General features: G+C 36.9%; 1 protein-coding gene across 1 annotated transcript; it reads left to right on the top strand.

Annotated features, from left to right (window-relative positions):
- Positions 1 to 572: 572 nt before the first annotated feature.
- On the top strand, positions 573 to 12,838 carry oxtra (oxytocin receptor a). Its single transcript, XM_055025382.1, has 3 exons — positions 573 to 707; positions 858 to 1,951; positions 11,368 to 12,838. Exons 2-3 carry the CDS (start codon positions 1,033 to 1,035, stop codon positions 11,619 to 11,621), a joined length of 1,173 nt encoding a protein of 390 aa, XP_054881357.1. The 5' UTR covers positions 573 to 707; positions 858 to 1,032; the 3' UTR covers positions 11,622 to 12,838.
- The last annotated feature ends 2,459 nt before the right edge of the window (positions 12,839 to 15,297 follow it).

Raw genomic sequence — 15,297 nt, 5'->3', positions numbered from 1 at the left:
TCCAAAGAACTTAATTCTCATTGCCATGCTTTACGTAGAAGGTTATAGCTGCAGAATTGTGAGTACAGAAAAACATGTACATGAACTATACAGTCCAAGGATATAATCTCTTGAAAAGGCTTGATTTCACAATTGTGTCAAAGTTGGAGTGTAACATTTTCCACATTTTCTTCTTTCCACTAAACTTTCTCCTTTTTTACTCAGCACTCATTAAAAAAACAAACATCCGAATAAGAAAGCTATCTGAAGTAAATGTGCAAGATTAACTGGAAAAAATGCCAGTTTATGTGCCAATTTTTAAATTTCAGTAAAATAAATCTACTTTTCCATTTTGGAGATGCATGTATTCGTGTATGCATTCGTGTATGTATGAATTGGCACATTGTTTAGATGTAATGCAGCTCTGGGGGTCTTTCCCTGCCGAAGGTTCGTGCTTCAGAACCGATCAGTGAAAGTGCACACGGCCACCAAGTGGTGGTGATAAGTAGGACCTTTTATTGCTCCTGACGAACTGGGGACCCTATAACACGGGCTCATGCGCTGTGTTGCTGCCCATTCCGAAGACTCTCAGCAGAGATGACGCTAGTTTATTTTCTTCATCTCCAGTGTTAACATTCATGCTTAGACTTTGGGTGTAAACGCCGCATTTTTTATTTTTCTAAAACTATATTTCTAAATATTTGTGTTGCTTGGTGGATTGCATGCAGGTGAGCTGTATTAATGTATTTAATAATTTTGTTTTAATGTTTTGCAGCTTCAGTTTTGTTGTCGGGATGTTTTTCTTTAGACAAAATATTATCTTTTTCTGTTTGGAGAATAATAAAACAAATATTTCCTGACATTCTTTCTTTTTGCAGACTATGGGTGACGTCCGAGACAACGTAAAACCCTTTTGCCATCTGGGAATTATGAACTGACCTTGATGATGCCTTGGCTCCTGTAAGGACGCAAGGAAGACTTGGGCGCTCACGACCCCTCTCTTGGTGACCAAACGACTACGAGTCTGTCTGCAGAGAGGACGAGACTGCAGCAATGGAAACTACTTCCAATGAAAGTGATATCTGGCAACTGAACGAATCTTGGAGGAACTCCAGCCTCCTGAACGGGACCGGCGGGCTGAATCAAACGAACCCCCTGAAGAGGGATGAGGAGGTGGCGAAGGTGGAGGTGACCGTGCTCGCTCTGGTGCTCTTCCTGGCGCTCGCAGGGAACCTGTGCGTCCTGCTGGCCATTCACACCACCAAACACAGCCAGTCCCGCATGTATTACTTCATGAAGCACCTGAGCATCGCCGATCTGGTCGTGGCTGTATTCCAGGTCCTCCCTCAACTTATCTGGGACATCACATTTCGGTTCTACGGACCAGATATTTTGTGCAGGTTGGTAAAATACCTGCAGGTTGTCGGGATGTTTGCATCCACTTACATGTTAGTTTTGATGTCCGTAGACCGCTGTTTGGCCATATGCCAGCCTCTCCGCTCTCTGCACAGAAGAAAAGATCGTTTTTATGTGGTATTTTCTTGGCTCCTCAGCCTGCTCTTCAGCACCCCGCAGATGTTCATCTTTTCCCTCAGGGAGGTCGGTTCAGGAGTGTACGACTGCTGGGGCGACTTCGTGAAACCCTGGGGAGCGAAAGCTTACATTACATGGATCAGCCTCACTATCTACATTATCCCCGTGGCCATACTGAGCATTTGCTACGGTCTGATCAGCTTTAAGATATGGCAAAACTTTAAGCTGAAAACCAGACGCGAACAGTGCATCAGCCTGACCCCCAAAACCTGCAAAAGTAACACGCTGGCCCGGGTGAGCAGCGTGAGGCTCATCTCCAAGGCGAAGATAACCACCGTGAAAATGACTTTTGTGATTGTGGTGGCGTACATCGTGTGCTGGACCCCCTTTTTCTCGGTCCAGATGTGGTCTGCGTGGGATCCAGCTGCACCCCGTGAGGGTAGGTTGAATAAAAAGGCTGTTATAATGAATGCGCGCTGTGCGCAAAACGGTGGCTGTGCGCTATATGGTGCATTACGCACTTGAAACACTTCAAATCGCCAGCACAGAAAACATTATCTCCCCTTTGAATATGTTTTAAAATCAACTGCCATGTGAAAATATGCAATTTATCATTGTTCATTCATCTGACTTCAATAATAGCTGTTTTCCATGCGCAAAAATCTCTGGTTTAATCGGTTATAGTAAAATTAGACATTTTCGGGTCTCAACAAATATTCATCAGAATGCAGAGGATTTATACAGTGTGACTCGGTAATCCTGAGAATTTACACCCAGATTAAACTGGAGGTTTTGTGTTTGTACCATTTGGCGACTTCAGAAAATAGCCAGACGCAGCTCAAAGATAAAGTCGGTATATAATTCCACAATCTGATCACAAACAAGGAAGGTAAGCTGTCAAAGATTTGTGTTGATTATGTGACCTTTCAAGAGCCAAAAGTTCCACAATGCAACTCATTAATAATTGGATAAATAATTATTCATATTTGTAGTAAAAAAACAACAATAAAAAAACTAAACATACATACAAACGCCCTCATTCATAATTATTTAAATGAGATATAAAATATTCTAATGATTAAATATCAAAAATAATGAACTAATGTATTCATTACTTCTAAAAGTTTATACAATTATTTTTTGAGTTTATTTTATTAAACTATTTTATAGTCCTCTAACAAAACCATATTTTTTCATTTTATGTTTTATTTATGAAAGTCAGGGGGCGGGACTAACAATGCTATAGACAAATTGATTGGTCAGCAGCTAGGTTGCTTGGCAGGATATCCAGATGTTTTATGATGTAAAATAGATCAATGCTACAATTATCATATTATGCATCTTAGCAAATAAAGAATCAAAATCTAATAAAATATTTTGATCGTTAGATTTCAAAACGTTTTAATGTTAAAAACTAGATACATTTTTTAAATTATTCAATCCACTTATTAGTTTACGTTTTTAATATTCAAAATGTTAGCAAATTTTTGATTTAATAAATTGTGACACTTTTGGCCTCTGGTAACAATTTTGCTTGTTCTGACAACTTATGAGGTCAAAGTTTCCAAGCAGAGCCAAAATGTTTGTCAGGATGTTTTTCTGTTCCTGGAAAGCAGACATGTGAAGGCGTTGACGTACAGGATGCCGATTTATCCTACAATTACCCGATGTTGTAGTGTAAAAAATGTTATCGTGACCTTATTTTAATGAATGCAATATTGCTAAGACATGTTGTGTGAGTTAAGATTAAAGGATCAATAGTGTTTTTTTTTTCAAGGAAAGGATGCGTACAGAATTTTACAACTTTCCACAGACTCTTCCTGAGCTGCAGAGACTCATTGACTGCTAATGATTAATCAAATTAGTGTGCACAAGCGTGCATCAGGCTGCTTTGGTGCCTGAGGGGGACTTTGACATTTAACCACAATAAGTGACTAACAGCCACCTACTGCATGTGGTCTATGTATCTACTGTGAGTGACCACACCTCTGGGCTATACACTTAAATTTGTGTTCTTATTTTTTCTCTTTGAGTAAATGCAATTCAAAACACTGTCATGAGAATGAGATATTATAGGAAAGATGTAAAAATAAATACAAATAATGCTTCTCTAGCTTAACTTAGGGGTATTTCTGAACTAATAGTTGAAACCATAACCATACCAAATGCACACGACAACTATCAACCTCAGAAAAAAATATAGCATAAGACAGAAATTGCAACACAGAGATGACATGTTGTAAACCAAAGTGGTTCTTGCATGAATTGTACTCTGCGTGTGTCCATTTTTCTGCACACACAAAACACTCTGCAGATGAAGCTTTGGGCTTAAAGAAATTATACCTAAGAACTAAAAAAGTGTGATTTTTAATTCCTATAAAATAATTCCGACCAGGTTTGAGGCATGTTCTTTACTTTAACTCAGAAACATTAGAAATACTCTGAGGATTTCCACAAACAGAGTAAACAATTTAAACATTAAAAACAATGTTTTGTAGAAACTCTGTTCAGTGCTTAACAATCCAGTGTAGCTTTGACCATTTTAAGTATTTTAAAAGGTCGTTTCACATTTCCTACCATTCTTTTAGCAAATTTTCTTACATACTTACACCGTCTGTTCATGACTCAGAGGGAATCTGCTGCAGATGAAAATCAGCAGCAGAAACATTATTTGAGGTCTAAATATTGGATAATTTTTTTCCCCAAGTTGTGGACATGGTACCATGGGTAATATTTATTTCACCAAGTGAACAACATGTTTTTTTATAATTGTTTTCACCTCTGAAACTCCACCAGGTCAGTAGGGGGCGCTCAAGAGCTCCTTTCATGCAGATTGTAGAACTACATTAGCGTTTGTTTAAAAGGATCTTATTCTGTACTTTGAAGGTTGATCATAGCAATTTTGAGACCATAAAAAATCTTTTGAATATAAAACAAAATGAGTTAAGATTGTTTATTATTATTTAGCTTCATCATTTAAAGTTGCATGTTGTATCATTTCTGATGCTGGAGTCATGTTTCATGCTGCAAATTAATTAATCAATAGATGGAAAAAACCAGTGCTTGTGAAGACAATCAGTTCTTTTGTTGAAGTTGGACTGAAAATTTGTAAACTAAGAGGAAAATCAAACTTGTTTTGATTTACTAAATAATGGACTTATATAAAAGAAATACAATGGTCGACCTTGGACAATTCATTTAAAGCATTTTGTGGGTCCGCTGCAATTCTGGACCAGCTATTCCAATTCTGTCCATTTGATGCGTTACAAGCAAAGACACGTGCTGGATGAAAACGTAATCGGCTGTGATGCCGCACCTCGCTGTTATATTTAGAGGAATAGTGGCCAGAAAAAGGACAAAAAGCTTCGGTGTGTGGAAAAAGACGAAAACGATTAATCCATTTCCGGTCAGGGAGGGCGAGTCGGTGCAGAGGAGGAGGCTGACGTCTGGATGTCAGCGACACTTAGTAATGGCAGAGTTTGGCTGAGACAAGTGCCAGTGTTTGTGTACAAAGGAGAGCAGGAGTGTCATCTGTGTGTGCTGATAAAGAGTTAATTAGACGCAAAGAGCAAACCTGGCACAGACAGCTTGGGTAATAAACCTCAGCCAAGCAGAAAAATGTCCACATTACAAATACTGAAAAATATTAGTGATGTTTCATCTCATTCATTCATTTTTAAGTCATATATTATACACCACTTTATCACATAATCCTGCATTAAAACCAACAGTAAGTACACATCCTTATAGGTAATCAAAGGCTACAGCTGTATTTCTTTGGACTGAAGAAAATAAAATCTGTTTCTTAGAGTCGCTGTGGATAAGAGGACTTGTTTTTATGCAAGGTGAATGCCACCTGTTTGCTAAACTGAGCCTAATGACAAACAGACCCCTGGTTGTTTGACCTTGGTTTTCTCCTGTATGTCTCGCTGCACGAATGTGAGGATTTCTCAGCCTGAACCACCAGGCTGAGAAATACCCAACTCCCAATGAGATCTGTTACTTTTTATTGAATAATAATGAATCGTATGTTGCTTTACAATCTTAAATCAGTAAGTGAAAATTTAAAGCTGGTAATATGTCTATATATATATATATATATATATATATATATATATATATATATATATATATATATATATATATATATATATATATATATATATATATATATATATATATATATATATATATATATATATATATATATGTGAGGATGCAAACTCTTGAGTGGTGAAAAACAGTGTTGCTCTCTCCCATCTGACTGAGCTTCAGTTGTTCTTTCACAGAAGAGTGGGTGACAATTTCTGATTCTAGAAATACAAAGATGGCAGAGACAGGCTCTACAAGCCTTTAGCTTTTTCTGCAGTGAAAGGCGGTTCTACAGTACAGACTAAAGAAAGCTAAATCTAAATGGATGCTGGTCATTTCACCTTTTTATTCATAAAAAAATCGTAAAACCATTCATTGGGTATGGATACATTTTCAAGGCATTTATAAGAGATATCAGCAATTGTTTAGAGCTCCCAGAAGGCTTCAGGTGTGAAACTTTTCTTCTTTTCAGTCGTACAGTCAGAAAGAAAACCTTCAGAAAGTTGACTTAGTCATAATTAAAAGCAGCTTCATTTCTCTTTATATCTGAGATGAGAAAACATTTTATGGACTATGTAACTAGTTGCCAATAAATAATAATGTCTTTTAATTTAATTTTATGACTTTTGTTGACATATTTTAATGTCACAATACATTATGAAAAATAAAATGTTGCTCTTAATTTTTACATTCTGGATATAGATTAGGAAATGGAACAAGTGTTAGCTATCTTCTTGTGCTTCTATCTTCAAGTTAACTTTAAAAGGTACAAATAAATCCCTCAAAGCTGCTGAAAAACAATATCAGCATGCTAAAGTAGTGGTTTAATTTATTTTATTTATTTCTAAAAAAAGAAAAAAGAGAAATAATGGACAGCTCCAACTGATTGCATTCACCTTTATACTCAATATTTTTAAACAATTACTATTATAATTACTATAAAATTAGATAATTAAATTTATAAAAATGTTTCGGACATAAGATGCAAGCAGCTCACTGTTGGCTCAGTAGGTCATACCAAAACAAGTTAAACATGCACAATAATGATCAAATGTAAACATTTAAGTTACTTTTTCTGTCTAATTAAAAGCATATCTTTATTATAAAAGGAGCATAATCTATTCCAACAAATGAGAAGTCAGCTTAGTGACACTGGGATATCATGGCTGAGTCCAGACCAGTTGCAGACAGGTTTACCATTTTTAGCACCTGATTAGGCTTATCTGTCTCATTTCTGAAAATGTCAGAAGACAACAAAATCCCTGATTCCGTAGAGTGAAATCAGCCGCTTGCATGTGTGATTTCACATTTAGCAGCCAGACAGATTTCATTATGTGGTGGACAAAACAGCTGAAGGTTAAACCTTGACTCAGAAGCCGACAAACTCCACAGAAAAATAGAAGATTGTGAGCAGAAGCATCTTGTTGCAGTGATTGCTGTCCTTGCAAGCTGACTCACACCCCACTATTGATTTGCATTAAGGGTTTTAATAGGCACAGTTTCCACCATTCAATCTCCAAAGTCTTTATTTATTCTTTTTTTTTTGTAAAGGTCAGTTCTTGTGTCTTTTACAAGAAAGGAAGCACAACTCAAAAGCTTCTTTCTTTTTAACATTGAATCTAATTCTGTGTTAAAATCTAAATGAGGTTACGGCTAATGCATGTTTACCATCGATGAACAACAATCAGAGTTAAATGAATTTCTCTGGAGTCTTTTGGACTGGGCAGAATCAGCTCTGACAGCCACACAGATGTACCACCCGCAGGGTGATTAGGCTGTCGTTTCATTTGCCATGTGATCTATCATTCCCCTGTGAGAGACTCCATGAGCCAATTCAGCAACGGGCTTTTTCTCCATGAAGCCACACAATATTCAAATTAGATCCGGGCCTTGCTCTCCTCTGCTTTGATGATAAATCCCTGATAAAATCCAGTTGGTCTTTTGCACCATCTGCCTTCCTCGACATTCCAGAGGTGGAAACTCCAAGATGGCACATCCTGTGATATGGTTAACTAACGCAGTAGAGTCATGTTTTAATCCATGAGCATGAGCCAGAGAGGACAGATCTTCTTAATCATGTGCGGTGTGTAAAAGTTTCATGCCCTCTATGATGGCATTTACTCTGCAGTTTTTAATGAATCTAAGGGACAGAAGCAATAAGATTAGCTCGGGCACAGGCAGACCGAGAGGAAGATTAGCAACCACTGAGATGAGGTTAAATACAGGATACAAACTAATTACATGATCTGAAACTCATTTGCCAAATGTCAGGTGGACGGTGGAGTTAGCAGTGTAAATGTCATCCAGGGTACCACTTCAGGTTGATTTCTGTAATCTATCACTGCATCACTGGGCAAGAAACAGTATCACCTCTTTGGATCTGACGAATATCTCTTCAGAGTCTGGATTGATGTCTGCGGTCAGCGATGGTCGAAATTTTGTAAAACCATTTCAAAGCCACAGCTTTTTTTAATGTGTGTTGTAGTTTTAAAGTGCTGTCTTTTTCTTTAGTTATTTTTGTCTGGTTTGAGTGACAGAGAAAACCTTTAAGCACAGCATGAGTAACTCTGTATGACTATAGGATCGAAGCAGACACTGAGAACCAATTTTATTCTTGTAGAAAACAGCAAACACTTTCAGTTTAGAAAAACTAAACCTTGACGCACATGCTCTAAAAGCACATACAGAATATGTTTGTTCCCTCATTAGTTTGTGAGCATTTACTGTTAACCTGTTGCTGATGAACTCAACAACGAGTCTTGTTGCAGGTCTGAGATGCTGACACCAAATTAAAGACTAAAATATTCAGATTGAAAAGAGTCATTTCTGTTTCCCGCATCATTTCCCAGAGCATTAAGTTTCAAAGATTTAGAAATTTAAGCACGCTTTCCTAAGCAGTGCATGTCCATGCTGTTAATAACTCTCTTGCTATTTTGCCTTACCAGTAGCACACTAAGGCCAGTATTCCTGTGGGGGATGAAAGAAAATTCATAACTAATTCTGTGCAAAAAGAAAAAGCTTTCAGTCTTTTTGGGATCTACAAAATCACGATTGCGGCTGTTACATAAGAAAAGTTCAATCATTTCCTGCAATCTTCTACATACACAGATTCTGTCCTACTGAGAACAACTTTTCAGCAAAATCTGCCAATTTTATTTTGCCCCTGACTATTTGACCTCCTGTCTGCTCAATTTCACTATTCTGAAGCCAAGAGTGCATTTTTTCCATCAAATATTGTGGTGAAACTTGCACGGAGAATTTGATTTATAGTTGAAAGCCGATATCAAAAGACACTGTATGAAAAGATAAATAATATTTTTCCCTGCTGTCTGAATTTGCATCAGGCTAAAATGTTCCTCTTTTATTTGTTTGCATAATCTCAGTTCACTGCTCCTTCTGGGATTTCTCACACTGAGATTGCTTTTAAAAATCCTTGGAAATTCCAGATGATATAAGTTTTAGATAGTTCCAATAAGAAAATTTGAGTTAAATGGATGTACGCCTGTTATCAGGGGAAAAAATGTGAATGTTTTCCCTTCTGCATCATCCTTAAAATACGATTTTCTGAACCTGAAGGTGCCAAAATTAATGGCCTAAATAGATATATTGGAGTATGAACACCATGGGTGTTAAGGAGTAAATTATACAGAGAACAGATTAAGTGCAATAAACTCAATAATTAGGAGTGATTCTTAAAATGCCCTGTTCTCACTCAGAAAACTGGGAAGGGCTGGAAAGTACTGTGGCTGACAGATGCAAGTGCAGCAAATGGCAAAACGAGTGATGCAAACTCCAAAACACAAAAACACAAATGCTACAGAAAAATGCTGAGAGTCTTGTCACCTTTAAAAAGGATATGAGACATTTCAAGTTTTTTATATTCAAAATAAATAAAATTGTTGGAATTTCTATTTTGTGGAGTGAGTTTCATTTTTATTGTTGTTTGTTTTTAATAGCAATGGCATTTCCCCTTTGCTTTTATTTCCTGTGGTTGCACCATTTTGGTTGTTGATCGCAGCAGTTTCTGTTTTCATTTGTTCTGTTGGTTTTGTTGTAGGTTTTTGTTCCTATTTTCTGTGATTGCAGCATTTTTCTGTTGCCTTTGTTTTATGTTGTAAATGAACGAGTTTCCATGGTTCATCTGTTTGAAGCTTGTTTTGCTGTTTGCTGTGTATTTGCGCCTCTCAACCACTGTAGGATATCTAGTCTATAAGACCTTGGCAGCCTATAAACTTGACTCCAGAATTAAAGAAAATATACATTTCTCAAACACAAAGAGCTTTGGTAACCCAGCAGACCTAAACCAAGAAAAGTTTAATCTGATATAATGTCAGAAAGTGACATTAGCAATCCTTGTACATATCTTGTGTTGCATTAATATTGCAGAGAACCGTTTGTACAACCAATGAGCCATGCATATGACTCTTTTACGATGCTGGCTATTAAACATTTATTCAGAAATGCAACTGTTGAAACCACCAAAAAACACCTAATGCAATAACCAGATGTTATTTAAAACAAATAACAGTTAACAACTAAACAGTAACATTTCTTCTTCGTGACTGTGCAACATTGCTAAGCTGTGCTTTTAAAAACAAGACAAAAATAAAATTGAGATTTGTACAAGAATGCTTCTTGTGCAAATTGCTGGTATTGCTAAGAGGTAAATGGTCTGCACTTGTACAGTTTTTATCTGGTCCAGAGGATTCTGAAGCACGACGTTAAGCCTTTCACGCATACATTCACATGCTGATGGTAAATCACAGTATGGAAACAAACTGCCTGGGGGAGACCAGCAGAAGCGAAGCTGCCATTCAGTCAGCTCCACAGGACCCTCTGATCATTTTTATTTAAAGAGCCGATAAACAATGCAAGAGTTTTGCCTTAACCCTCACTCTAAAATCAATACAGCAAAAATCCTACAGCAGCTGGTGTTGGTTTATTTATATCTGTAGCCACTCTTTTTAAAATGTAATTTTCAAAATGTTATGTCTTTAAGCTGAAATAGAATCTACCTTCTATTACGTTTTCTCCTGTAGTTTGTAATCAATTGACCTAATGTTATCTAAAGGCGTAAAGAAATGCTTTCTTCACTCATAAACCAGCTGATTGGAATTAAGCTAATTGTTTGAATGAAAGGTCTAAATATCAGATTTTAAAACGGGTCCGTTCAGGTAAATGTCTGGTGTGTCATCAAGGAAGAATAGCTGGGAAGTTGAATTACGGCTGTTTGTTCCTGAAATGGTTTGTTCTTGCATTAAAACAACAATGACAAAAAAAAAAAAAATGCATTCTGTAAAAAATGTTTTTTTGCTAACACAAACAAGTGTTGGAGGTGGATTTACGGTTTCCACCAGCATCTCCAAAACTTTGTAACGCTTGGGTTGTGTTTAAGGGAAGAGAGGAGGCTGCAGGCTCATCAGAACAATTCCACAGTGTTGTCCTTTAATAAACGTTATTCCCCAACCTTACAAAGCCTGGCTGCTATATTACCAAACATGAAGATGAGCAGAGTTCAAACAACCCGTAACGTTACTAAAAGTTAGGAAGCTATCATGTCCAGCGGCTGTAGCACGTTCTTCAGTCATTCTCTACAGAGAAGCAGTGTTGCATACTTGTGACATCATTAGCAATACTACAGTACCTCAAAGAGACACTACACAATTACGGCTATTACAACTTCTTAGAGCAAAATCCAGACTCAGTTTGTCTTTCTTATTCCATCAACCAGCAGTAACTTTTTTTCTCTCTCCCTGTTTGCAGCCATGCCCTTTATTATCTCCATGCTGCTTGCAAGCCTCAACAGCTGCTGTAACCCCTGGATCTATATGTGCTTCGCTGGGCATCTCTTCCATGACCTGAGGCAGAACTTTCTGTGCTGTTCCGCTCGGTACCTTAAGTCATCCCAGTGCCGCTGTGAGCACGACTTTGACTCCAGCCACAGGAGCAACTCGTCAACCTTTGCCATCAAGAGCACCAGTAGTCAGAAGAGCATCACACAGACATCCACTACGTAAGCCCCTGGCATCCTTTTTTTCCTGTCTCCCAAGCTGCCCACTCAGCCTCTCACTACATGCTGCTCCCCATAAATTTTCCAGCGGTTCGATTTTTTCAAAATGCCTCTGTCTGCAAGACTTGTTGTTAAAGCCCAGAAGGGGGAACAGAACCCACACAGTCCTTTCATTTCTGCATAAATTTATTATTTAACTGTGAATCTGAAAACATTAATCAACAGAATCTTTTTTTCATGAATTTCAATGAAGTAATCATGGACTAAAAAGACTGAATGAAACTCTTTTTATGTGTTTTTTTTTGTTATATACTTGATCTAAATGTACAAGATGTATCTTAGTGTTTATTGTGCACACAAACTGAATAAAAAGACTATTTGACAAATGTTGATGTAAATTGTTACGGTTTTGTCACCAGCAAAGCTAATGGATCCAGTTTGTCTGTGTTGTTACTATAAATTTGTTCCTCTGTTATAAATACGATATAACAGCTATAACTTGTTCAGTTTGTTACATATTTGCACAGATATAAACTGTTACTTCAAGGTTTTGTTAAGTTTATTATGCCATGCCTGTTTCTGCTAAACATTGGACAAATGATGAAAAAACAATAAAAGAAAATTAAGGTAATAACAGATTTTGATTATGTTATTGTTTGTGTCCAGCTGATAAACTTCAGCTGGAAGAATATTTATGAATGTCATCTTATACAGTGTTTTTTTTTAAATCCAGGGGGAATTAAAAAAACTGGTTCCAAATACAAATATTGCAGCAAGTATTTATTCCCATTTGTTACATTACACTCACAAACCTTAAAGTATCCTGCCTGTATGGAAGGTGCTAAGCTATCATGTTTGCAAAGACATTTCTTTGTACCCCCAAGAGTAGATGAGGAAGACTGCCAATGTTACCTTCTGCTAAGATGGTTTCCACTGTGGTTGTTGTGATGTTAACATCTATTTGGTGTTTAAACTGTTAAAATAGGAGTTATAAGCATTCTTAGAGGAGGTCCCATGTAACTTAACCCCTGCAAATATCCTTGAGGTCCACCGTTTTGACTCTTGAAGACATATGTATGCCACAATTTCAGCATTTTATTTAGAGAAGTTATGTATAATTTTCCTTCCTAAACTCAAAGTTTACTTTGAGTTGATCTATCACATAAAATCCCAATTGAAATACATTGAAGATTGTGGTTGTCTGAATACCTAACCGTATAATGATGGCGGTTCTTGATGATGCTAATAGGAGGGGATGCTGAAAGACAAATGTCTCAGCATAGCAGTTTCACCAGATAATTAATGATTTTATATAATTTGCTATTTATTTCATGTTTATTTTTCTGTCTTGAATGTAATTTTGAGTTCCCTCTGTTGTAAAAGTATAAAATCCAACAGTACGTGTCTCCATAAACTGTCTTACGTATTGAAAAAACTCACCTTGCAGATATAATGATTGACCACTCTAATCATTTAGCAGTTTCTTGTTACATTTTTCATGTATCACAACTTTTACGAGTGTTATGCAGCCTGTCAACTTTTCCAAAACGTTTTTACAATCCTCCTTTCCAAATACCTTAAATTCTCTAAGATCTCCAAGACAGTATTTTATGGATTGTTTTCAGCTTTGTTACCATGAGTGTGGAAGATAACAAATATTTTTTTCCTGATATTCTGTTGGGTTGGCCTAATATATCCAGATGACTTTCTTTCTAAAGGGCATCAGACTGGATGTTCATATAATTTATTCCAGGAGGACTTATGACATCCGTATTCCATAAATGCCAATTTGTCTTCGTTTTTTTTTTTGTTTGTTTGTTTAAGTTACTTACTTGTGAGCTTCAAGTTTTCCTTTTAAAAATGGGAATAAATGAAAAATATAATTAATATATAATTGACGTCTTTCACGCTTATCCAGCTGGGGTGTTTCTATTCCACTCCACTGGACAGTTACTTATATGTAACTGGTTAAGTTTAACACTGTGCCGTTCCACACCACTTACTGGTCAACCAGTGCAAAAGCATAAACCCATCTTCAGACCAACATGGTTCACAGACAGTAAACAGTATTGTGCATCTGAATAAATCTTACCTGAGTTTCTATAGTATGAGTAACAAAATAATGGTGTCAGTATCCAACTAAGCATTAACATAATTGTGAAAGTTTTGAAATTTTGGTTTTTGAAATTGGAGGAAATCTCAATTTATCGTCTGCTCATTCAAGTGGATATTATGCATCACTTAACTTTATCATTTTTACAGTTACTGTGACTATTATTCTTAAAAATACTTCAACATCAATAATTCTTTTCTACAAAACATTATCTTTGCAGATTAGTTGAATTGTGTCATGCATACATTTAGTGTTTTTGTCTTTTATAAGACTTACGTGCAGGACATGAACGAAAGCTCTCGAGAGAAGAATGTGAAGCTAATATCGAAGTGAAGTGAATTCACCAGAATTGGTAACAAACTGAGGAGATATATCAGCTATTTAAATCGGGTGAGTTGTATCAGAAACCCATCTGAAACATTCAGGACAACAGCCCTTGAGGACTGGAAAGGCTCCGTGGCTAAGACGAGGAATGGAGGGAGCTAAGAATGCTAAAAATCCTGAATTATGCTGAAGAAGATTGTATTTGCAACCTGATGTAGCTCTAGGACAAAAGCCAGGAAGACATCACTTATCCAAAAACTCAAAATGGACCAAAGTAGAAACCTTGTTTTTATATTCTTTACCTGTAATGAAACAAAACAATTTAGAATTTTCATTTCTTTTTTGTCTTGGGGCACAGGAAATATATATTTTTTTACATAATCTAGACTAGCTGAAAAGAAGAAACTAAGGTCTCAAAATTGAAAATGAAGAGATTAGAAACATGAGACAACAATATGTAGATATTACAGGAAGTTTTTCACTAAACCGAACAATGTTAGAAGATGGCTTAACATGTAACTGAATAAGTTTAACGACAATTAGTTTTTAATAGTTTTCACATGTTTTGACATTAACTGACTTGTCAAATACATATATTAGTCTAAATCAGTGCTTCTCAATTATTTTCCGTTACGCCCCCCCTAGCAAGAAAAAAACTATTCGCGACCCCCAGTCCCCATCGTGACTATCCATCTCTGCATAACATTTTTACTTATTAACATTTTTTCGCTGAAAAAACTCTAGCGGCTTATCGGCGTGATTGGGATGTAAGGTATTTAAGTGACGCGCTAATTTATTGGCTTCATGCTGTCCGCTGCGAGCATTTTTAGACACAGCAAACACACTGGTCTTTCCTCTTCTCCAACTGTAGTCACAGTGAAGCCAAGCGCTAAATACGCTTCGTCGTATTTCCTCTTCTTAGCTTTCGGTTGACTATCTGTTGTCTCATTATCTTTGTCTCTCTCCGCTTTTCTTTTCATCCCTGTGAAAAACCTTTTCATGTTGGGGGTTGTTGAATAACGGAGGCCATAGACAGAACGCAGTCGGAGCTTTTTGTTGACTTAACACTGCTAACCAAGGCAAACCTGTTGTCTTGTAAGTCATAAAATGTTGCACTGTCGCAAACGTGACAGAAGTAACAATGAGAGCGCCACTGCCGCCTACTGTGCGCAATTACACTTTATACTAGTACGGCCAAAAAAAAGCCTCTTCCCCAGGATCACACGCGCCCCCCCAGGTATCGCAC

Source organism: Poeciliopsis prolifica, unplaced genomic scaffold, assembly GCF_027474105.1.
Source record: "Poeciliopsis prolifica strain line A6 unplaced genomic scaffold, Auburn_PproV2 SCAFFOLD003, whole genome shotgun sequence".
NCBI lineage: Eukaryota > Metazoa > Chordata > Actinopteri > Cyprinodontiformes > Poeciliidae > Poeciliopsis > Poeciliopsis prolifica.
Note: the sequence above shows the minus strand (reverse complement) of the source record. Positions and strands in the feature narration are given on the sequence as shown.